This window comes from Haematobia irritans, chromosome 4 (assembly GCF_050003625.1).
Source record: "Haematobia irritans isolate KBUSLIRL chromosome 4, ASM5000362v1, whole genome shotgun sequence".
In the NCBI taxonomy this organism is placed as follows: Eukaryota; Metazoa; Arthropoda; class Insecta; order Diptera; family Muscidae; genus Haematobia; species Haematobia irritans.
In genome coordinates, this window is record NC_134400.1 from 223,128,142 (window position 1) to 223,138,253 (window position 10,112).

Below are 10,112 nucleotides of genomic sequence, written 5' to 3' on the forward strand. Positions count from 1 at the left end.
AATCATGTACCTGACCATTCAATTTGTTTACTTTTTTGCAGGGAAAAAAGTATTTGTATAGGTTACGTATAGACATGTCTAGAACCATTACATGGCCATAAAGACCATGTACATTGTTTTCGTGACCATTTACTTTTTTAATTTTTTTGCAGCGAAAAGAACTTTACAAAAACATTGAGCAGGTATACACGATTTTAATTTTGCTCGTCAGTCTTGTCTTGATTGTTTCTTGGAATGGACGGAGAATACGGATGTACTGTGTTTTGTGGTAATTTATTTATTCAGAAGCGGCACGTGGTTTTATGTGAACACAAAAAAGGAAAGTGTAATTGAAAAAAATGTACCAAATAAATAAAGTTAATTTTGTGTTTTCTTTTCTCAAGGGGTTGCAGGTGAAAATATTACATGGTCGCCGCAAAAATAGCTCCTATCATATTATTTTGCTCTTCGAATATGATTGTGGCAATCATGTTTCTTCTCTACGTGTGGATTTCATCTTCTTCATCACGCAACCTGACTGGAAATTCCATTTTTTTACAAGCTTAAAAGCATTTCTTAGTGCTTTCACCGGGTCATCTTCCCCATTGCATCGAATCGCATCTGTAAAATATAAAAAAAAATCTATATAAGAAAGACAATAATAAACCAATTTGCTATTATACCTATTAAAACATTATTTATAGCCAGTTTTCCATGTATACCATCAATATTGGAGGCAATAATGAGCTCCACCGAACAAATTCTTGTCAACGTTTTATAGAGTTTCCCTTTAAGCAGCGAAGACATACAAAGAGCTTTAAATAGTTCATTTTCATTATTTAAATTTGCAGTAAAATAACAAAATACTTACATAGTCTGAGCGGTTACTTTCATTAATGGTATTGTTCGTCTTTGGCAAATCATCTGGTGTTTGTATAGGAAAGGATTTTCTCAAATTAGCTTCCTGTTTCTCTTTACCCATAAATTTCTCAGTGAAAACTTTCGGCGTGGCAAGGGCTTCCATTATTGTGCTGTTTTGTATTGCGACAGTGTCTAATTGAAATAAATTCACTTAGGTTTATAGACAAATCAATGCATATACATACATAAAAATTTTGTTTACCTTCTAACTTCTCTATGGTATCTTTAAGTCGGGAAACAGTTACTGTATTAAAACAAAAATTATGTTGAGCATTATTATTAAATTTATCACTTATACCTGATAGTTGGTCAAGTTTAGTTTCAAATTGATTTAGGTAATGTTGAGAATTTGGGTTTGAAATTATAACGTCATTCATTCGTTTGATACCGAGTTTCTTGTTTTCTTTATCTGTTTTTCCCTTTCTTTATTTTTGTACATCCATGCAAAACTGGACTTAAAAGAAATTTTTCATTAAACGGAAAACCGGCTAATTTAAATTCTATTTCTATTATTTCAAAATGTTCAGTGTCACCTAGATCGTTGAAATGAACGTTGAATGATCGAAGGGTTCAACAAAGAAACTTTCCAATTTTCTAAACCTTCTGCCTATGACGAAGCCTGGTTCTGCAGTCAAAAAGCCTGTTATGAATATTGGAATGAAGGGTTTTATAACACACAAGTTATTGGAAGACTTAGCAGTGAATGTATAATCTTTGTTTAAAAAGCTTAAACATTTACATTTATATTAAATTTAGTTTGGGATTCTGGTAAAATCAGCTGTTCATTTTGAATTCTAGCTCAATTTTGTTCGAGAAGTTTAAAAGGTTTCTTTACATACTTTTTTAAAATATGCATATAATTCTCGAAATCATAAGCAGAAAAAGAAGATAATGGGCCGAATTCTTTCACGCATTCACTCAATTGCAAAAGCTCATGAATATTATAAGTAACACTATTTTCTCCAAGAACAAATGGAAAGTTTTCTACAAATAATTCTAGCATTCTATGAGCATTATCTGCATTTCTAATACATGTTCTTGGACAAGAAAGGAATCGACAAGCACAACGGAGCAAAAGAAATTCATAGTAAAAATCATCGTGAACTATGTCCTTCGAAACAACTGTTCCTGTGTATAAAAGGAATTGTCAAAACTCAGTTACCTTCCAATTTAAAACTTCATATAGCTCTCTTGGACTGCTAGAAAATTCTGCATGTGTCTTTGTCAATTCGGAAATTAGTTTTATTTTTAATTAGTATCAACAGTATTTTTTCATTACACCGAGGTCAACAAGATGCATCGGGTCAAGTGGTACTTTGCTAAACATCTTTATGCCGAGTTTTTCAAATGGAGATTTATTTTCCAAAAACTCTTTTTTTATGATGTTTTAAATACCTTCTTAATGTAAAGTCTTCGTCAGTAATTAACTGAGAAGGCACCACAGAATATGTGACAACATTAGGGCTGCTTTCTTTTAGCACTGGATACCCTAAGCTGTGAAGGACTAAAAGAAAACAGAGTACTCGTTTATACAGGACATCTCCCAAAATATGCAATACTCAGCTGTTTAAAAACAATCACAGAAAAGAAGTGAAATCTTGCATTTTTATGTACGAAATGCTCAGATAGTAATAAATATTTATTGCTGCGAACATTTATGACACTAGGGCTGTTTTCTTTTTGCACTGGATGCAACATTTGTATGGGCTATCCAGAACATCGTTGCACTGGTGTTCTATCCAGAACATCTCATCAGTGCAAGTCGCGCCGATGTTGCCAGATTGTATTTGGATAAAGTGACGCTTCTTCGATTCACAATAGCAATTTATTGTGACCATTTTATCGAAAAACATGAAATTCAAAGGGATATAGTGTCATAAATAATCGCAGCAGTAAATATTTATTACTAATTGAAGCATTTGATACATTAAAAATGCAAGATTTCACTTATTTTCTGTGATTGTTTTTAAACAGCTGATGACAGTGTTGCATATTTTTGGAGATGTCCTGGATAAACGAGTACTCTGCTTTCTTTTAGTCGTTAACGGCTTAGCATATCCAGTGCTAAAAGAAAACAGCCCTACTGTACCACTTTGAATTTTATGTTTTTCGATAAGTCACAATAAATTGCTATTGTGAATCAAAGAAGAGTCACTTTATGAAAATACAGTTTGGCAGCATCGGCGCGACTTGAACTGATGAGTTGTTCTGGATAGAACACCAGTGCAACGATGTTCTGGATAGCCTATACAAATGTTGTATCCAGTGCTAAAAGAAAATAGCCCTATTATCAATTTCCGACCGACAGCATTTGTTGCAGCCATGGGAGGAGGTATGACCGACTATACCGCATACAAAAGCCTTTGCAGGGGCATTGCAATTGTTTTCTAAGTTCAAAACATTTTAAACTTTTTGGCACATTTAAATTGTCTTCTTTTAAAATTGATAGTAAGTCCTCAAAGCTCTCGCGACATGGTCGATATTTGTTATACCAAACACTTAGTTTTTCCTTTAAAGTTTTTTTTTTCTGGATCCCACGTCCTCTTCCGCAAAGTTTGGTATATTTGGTATATATGAGATAGCTTCCACCAAATCTGGCTGCTGCTCAATCTGCTTACAAAATAATCTTTTCTTTTTTATTTTTCTTTTCAAATTTCGTTTGCTACCACCACTTTTATCAACAAACATTTTTTAATTTAGTTGATTTTTCACTGCACTTACCGCGACAAAGCACAACGAAGGTAAGCCGTTTAGATCAATGATCGAAAATGAATAAATCAATATTTTTAATGTATAAAAATGGTATAAAAAGTCAATGCTAACTGATTACAAAATAATATTTTTTCAAAAACTTCAAAAACTGAAATTTGTTTACTCATATCTGCATCAGCATTGAGTGAGTAAAAAGGTAAGTCATTACTTATCGAGAAAAAGTGAGTTTGATACTAAAATACAACTGACTCAAAACTGCATAAGTTAGTTGAGTTGAGTTAGCTATAAGTGAGTTGTACATTAAGCTGAGTACTATGTTCCGTTTTCAAGCAGAAAACCAGCTTGTTTTCACGGTTACTTTTTTTAATTAACTAATTTAGAAATATAAAATTATTTGCAATCAATTCCTTGGATCTTTTCCATCCATTATTTGGCAAGACTCGATCAAAATATAATCGTCTACATAAATATATTTGTACTCTTTATTTAGTGCTTTGGTGAAAAAAACCGAACATAGTACTCACCTTTAGTTAGTAAAAAGTTAGTTTGATTTGAGTCAATTCAAGAAATTTCGACAGGGCTGGTGTTGGATGGTTCAATGCACAAAATGTAATTGGTTCCTCAACAACAACTTTATTGGGTGATTTTTAAGCTATTATATTTTTGGCAACACTGGTTTAAACAGCTGATGCACGTTTCATGTTTTGGTTTTCACTGCCAAACATTTACAGTTTGCAATATAATTTAACCAAGAATCGGATTTAGTTTAAACAGCTTCAAATGCTGATCTACAACCCACTGCATATGGAATCAAAGACAATTTAGAAAAAGACGCAGTTTTATCATAACAAAATTGAAGCATCAGAAGTCTCCGTCATCATAATATCATGAAGTTTGCGTCGATGCACCTTTCAAATGCACTGCCGTTTACGGCGGAAAATATCAATAACATTTGTGAGTTTAATAAATTTCTCAATTAAAAATCACAAAATTATACCAAAGCGATGATAGGGATGTTAAAATAACAGGTTGGCTGATAAGTCCCCGGTCTGACACATAGATGGCGTCGCTAGTATTAAATGCATTATTATTTTTATATAGTACCAACCTTCAAATGATTCGTGTCAAAATTTGACGTCTGTAAGTCAATTAGTTTGTGAGATAGAGCGTCTTTTGTGAAGCAATTTTTGTTATTGTGAAAAATGGAAAAAAAGGAATTTCGTGTTTTGATAAAATACTGTTTTCTGATGGGGAAAAATACGGTGGAAGCAAAAACTTGGCTTGATAATGAGTTTCCGGACTCTGCCCCAGGGAAATCAACAATAATTGGTTGGTATGCAAAATTGAAGCGTGGTGAAATGAGCACGGAGGACGGTGAACGCAGTGGACGCCCGAGAGAGGTGGTTACCGACGAAAACATCACAAAAATCCACAAAATGATTTTGAATGACCGTAAAATGAAATTGATCGAGATAGCAGAGGCCTTAAAGAGAGGAACGTGTTGGTCATATCATTTATCAATATTAGGATATGCGGAAGCTCTGTGCAAAATGGGTGCCGCGCGAGCTCACATTTGACCAAAAACAACAACGTGTTCATGATTCTGAGCGGTGTTTGCAGCTGTTAACTCGTAATACACCCGAGATTTTCCGTCGATATGTGACAATGGATGAAACATGGTTCCATCACTGCACTCCTGAGTCCAGTCGGCTGAGGGGACAGCGACCGGTGAACCGAAGCGTGGAAAGACTCAAAAGTCCGCTGGCAAAGTAATGGCCTCTGTTTTTTGGGATGCGCATGGAATAATTTTTATCGATTATCTTGAGAAGGGAAAAACTATCAACATTATATGGCGTTATTGGAGCGTTTGAAGTTCGAAATCGCGGCAAAAAGGCCCGCGCACCGTGCCACAAGTCATTGAGAACGATGGCAAAAATTCATGAATTTGGCTTCGAATTGCTTCCCCACCCACCGTATTCTCCAGATCTGGCCCCCAGCGACTTTTCCTTGTCGCTGCGAGCATCAAAAGGATGCTCGCAGGAAAAAATTTGGCTGCAATAAAAAGGTGATCGCCGAAACTGAGGCCTATTTTGAGGCAAAACCGAAGGAGTACTACCAAAATGGTATCAAAAAATTAGATGGTCGTTATAATCGTTGTATCGCTCTTGAAGGGAACTATGTTGAATAATAAAAACGAATTTTGGCAAAAAATGTGTTTTTCTTTGTTAGACCGGGGACTTATCAGCCAACCTGTTATATGTTTAATTAATCGATTATTTACTTTTTTTTTTTAATATTGCTATTTTAAACAATTCCTGGGCAGAGCTGCCTTGGAAAAAAAATTGACACATAAAGTAATTTTTTCTCATAGCCCTCAACACATTGACATTTGTTTTCTCTCTCTCAGAGAACCAGGCTGCGTCTTCTTCTAGATTGTATTTTGTGGAACCAAATTGAAACTTCAACTCTGTGTTTTGTAGAATAGTTTGAAATTTTTAATTCTTAATTCTTAAATTATGCCAACGGCCACTAAGTCTATAAACATCGATAACATTTCTCACATGTCATTGCAATTTATAGGCACACAAACAATTGAATAACATTTGACATTTTTTTTTAATTTAATAAAACAAAGCGAGAATCTTACATGATATCAAGTCGATATTTAACGATGACAATGACGAACATATATTTTTTATTCATTTTTAATTAAACACAGTTTCGTGTGTTCCAGTTATAATAAAAAAGCAACACGAAGACACATTTTTGAATTATTTTATAGTTGAAATAGACAATCAAAGAAAGATGGTTGTACACTCAGAAAAAATAAGTAGTTCAAACCTTGAAAATCTAAGGCGGATTGTGACTACAATAACCAATCTATATGCCGTGAAGACTGCCAATCATGTATTTCGCCGCAGAATATGTCGACTCATCTCGACTCAAATTTAGCTTAGCCGTCAAGCCACCGCCGCACGAAAAAAACTGTTTTTCATATGTTTGGAACTCAAATTTTTTAACATATTATTTTTAAGTGCAATCATATAATATTCATAAACTAGCATAACATGTTTGTAACATATATTATAATGTGGCAGAGCATATTATTTTTGGGACATAAAATTTTTGTAAATATAATATGTTTGGATGCAAACATATATTAATTTAGAAATAGCCTATAAACATGAGAGTATATGTGAAAGAGTGACGGAGAGAGTAAGCTGCAATTAAAAATATACACAAAGAAAATTTCATTAAATTTTTTTCTACCAGTATTTGCCTTAGGTGAAATATTATATGTTTGAACATTACAAATAATATTTAAAGTACTAGTTTTAATACAGGAACTGTAAAATTCATATTTCAAACTGCACAGATTTTTCTTTTTGAGTGTGATAATACTGACGAAATATTTTTTCTCAAACAATTAAGAATACATGTAAGTGCAACGTCTTTGAGAATCATGAAGCATAAAAGTAGTAATTAGTGGGTGAGGGTGATGATATTTATCAATTGGCTGAGTTCTGAGTCGCCATTGGAGGCATAACGTTTTGTCATCCAACAGTAGCAGAAGATGATATCAAGTGGCCAGTGGGGATGGAGACGGGTGGATAGATGTCAAATAAAAAATAATTTAATTAGTGATCTCCAATAGCGAAAGGGGTAATTGCGACGGTCATAGGAGCCACTACATCATCATTCTAGAAGAGTCAAGTGGTGTTAATTAATATTGAATTTTGAAAATACATTTTTCTCGGTTAATTATCAATAAACACATATTATTGTAAAGAATCTTTTGTGGATGTAGTACGACGGGTGGCCCACAATGAGCTGATCAAGTATACGTTAGGCATATGCTTTCTAATGGAATAATCTTTAATTTCTAATACCCAATTAGCTATCACAGCCACTACATAATAAATTAACCCAAGAACATACATATTTAAATGATTAATTAATTACCATGATTGATAACGATGTTGGATCACAAATTTGTCATATCAATATCAATGTTAAAGTAATTCGAAAAGTAGAAACTTTTTTTATTTGAAAGACGGAGTATTTGGAATATGGGCAGGGGAGTTTTCTGGACGTTGAAAAACCCATGACCGCTATTCGTATCCGATCTTCACTTGGATTTTGCGATTGTGTACAAACGGCTATTACCAATTATGAACATTTTTATTTACATTTTCTGGATAAAGGAGTACTTTCTTCAGTACGTCCAGTACTGAAAAGAAAACAAGCCTAATATCGCCAAGAACACAAACAAAAACACACAGAAAACAAATTTGTTGTGCCAACCAATTTTTTTGCCAACCGAATTATTTGGTCCCATCTACTACCAGAAAACAACCGACAAAATTTATTAAAGCATCCAATTGTTGGCACAACAGTACATAAAATTGTTTGGATAACTAAATTTTGGGCTCATTAACAGTCAAATTGGCAATCACACCTAATAAAATTGCATTCGTTCGTTAAAACAACTAATGTTTTTTGCCGGACAACCATTGCTTGCGAAGTTAAATAAAACATCCGTTGAATTCATTTTAGTTTTTATTTTATTATATATTTATGTATTGTGTATTATTGACCTAAAAAGCCGTTTTAAGAACGGTAAAAGATAATTCCATGAAATAGCTAAATGAAATGATTGATAACGATGTTGGATCACAAATTTGTCATATTTGAAAGACGGAGTATTTGGAATATGGGCAGGGGAGTTTTCTGGACGTTGAAAAAACCATGACCGCTATTCGTATCCGATCTTCACTTGGATTTAGCGATTGTGTACAAACGGCTATTACCAATTATGAACATTTTTATTTACATTTTCTGGATAAAGGAGTACTTTCTTCAGTACGTCCAGTACTGAAAAGAAAACAAGCCTAATATCGCCAAGAACACAAACAAAAACACACAGAAAACAAATTTGTTGTGCCAACCAATTTTTTTGCCAACCGAATTATTTGGTCCCATCTACTACCAGAAAACAACCGACAAAATTTATTAAAGCATCCAATTGTTGGCACAACAGTACATAAAATTGTTTGGATAACTAAATTTTGGGCTCATTAACAGTCAAATTGGCAATCACACCTAATAAAATTGCATTCGTTCGTTAAAACAACTAATGTTTTTTGCCGGACAACCATTGCTTGCGAAGTTAAATAAAACATCCGTTGAATTCATTTTAGTTTTTATTTTATTATATATTTATGTATTGTGTATTATTGACCTAAAAAGCCGTTTTAAGAACGGTAAAAGATAATTCCATGAAATAGCTAAAGTGGAGATGTTGCAAAACGATGCACCCAGAAAACAAATTCGTTGCCTCAACCGAATTATTTGCCAACCGAAAGCAGGTGGTTCCATCAACTATCAATGATATCGGTCAGCACAACTAACATTTGGCAATTGTAACTACATGGTAGTATGTTGGATCAACTTTGCATTGGTTGTCGCAATTTCATATTAATTGTTTTCTTTGTTGGTGCAACCGCCCTCGATTTTCTTTATTATTATCCTAACCAAATTCCAATATCAAATGAAAGGGCAGATTGTATTGAGATTTTATTAATTTATTACAAGATTTACAATCATAATAAACTACGTAAATAAATACAAAAGGTACTAACAACAAAGGCTTTTGATCTACATATATGATCTCATATAATTTACATTACAATTTACAATTTTTTATAGGTAATGTTTGTATACCAATGACAGATGGTTATTAGGTTGCAGTTATGTGGCCAAACTACAGAACCTAATTCAATATATACACCCTCAAAAAAAATCGCTTCTCTAACATATGTTCCAAACATATTTTGCAGGAAGTACATATATTATTGGATACTGCCGAAACATTAATATGTTTGTTCTATGTGAACATATTATATGTTTGGAAGCATGTTGAGCCCAAAAATATTATATGCTTGGAAGAATTTTCCCCAAAGACGATTGTGCTCATTCCCTCACATAATTTTCACTTACACGAAATTTTTTAGTTCTTGGCACCTTTTTCTGTAATACAAATAATGTTGAAGAAATTATTCAAATTTATAAATTTGTTAAATTTTGCCTTTCGCCTGGACGGAGAATCGAACTGAGGACCATACAGTTTGTAAGCCAACACACTATCCACTGGGCTACGCAGCTGTTATAGTCACCAGTAGACAATTATCGTTATAAGTTACATTTATATAGCATAGTTTGCAGCGCCCACGAGCCCATGCAAACATAACATTATTTAGCAGAAACATACATTTGTTGGCCACGTGGAGCAGTGGTTAGCATGTCTGCCTTGCATTCAAAGGGTCGTGGGTTCAATCCCTGCTCCGACCGAACACCAATTTTTGTTTAACTTACACATTTATATTTATTCTATTTACTTTTCTTTAATAATTCATTTTAAAGAAAATAAACTTTTTCAATTGTTTTAGCTGCAAAAAACGAACTTAATGCCCGCTTTTGTATTTGAAGGTGTCCGCCAA

At 33.6% G+C, this 10,112-nt stretch overlaps 1 protein-coding gene across 1 annotated transcript; it reads right to left on the minus strand.

Moving 5' to 3' along the window:
* Positions 1–234: 234 nt before the first annotated feature.
* LOC142236312 (uncharacterized) lies at positions 235–4,169 on the minus strand. Its single transcript, XM_075307573.1, has 6 exons — positions 3,622–4,169; positions 1,199–1,349; positions 1,103–1,144; positions 851–1,032; positions 663–794; positions 235–600 (listed from the first exon to the last, which is right to left on the minus strand). Exons 2-5 carry the CDS (start codon positions 1,275–1,277, stop codon positions 747–749), a joined length of 351 nt encoding a protein of 116 aa, XP_075163688.1. The 5' UTR covers positions 1,278–1,349; positions 3,622–4,169; the 3' UTR covers positions 235–600; positions 663–746.
* Between the last annotated feature and the right edge of the window lie 5,943 nt (positions 4,170–10,112).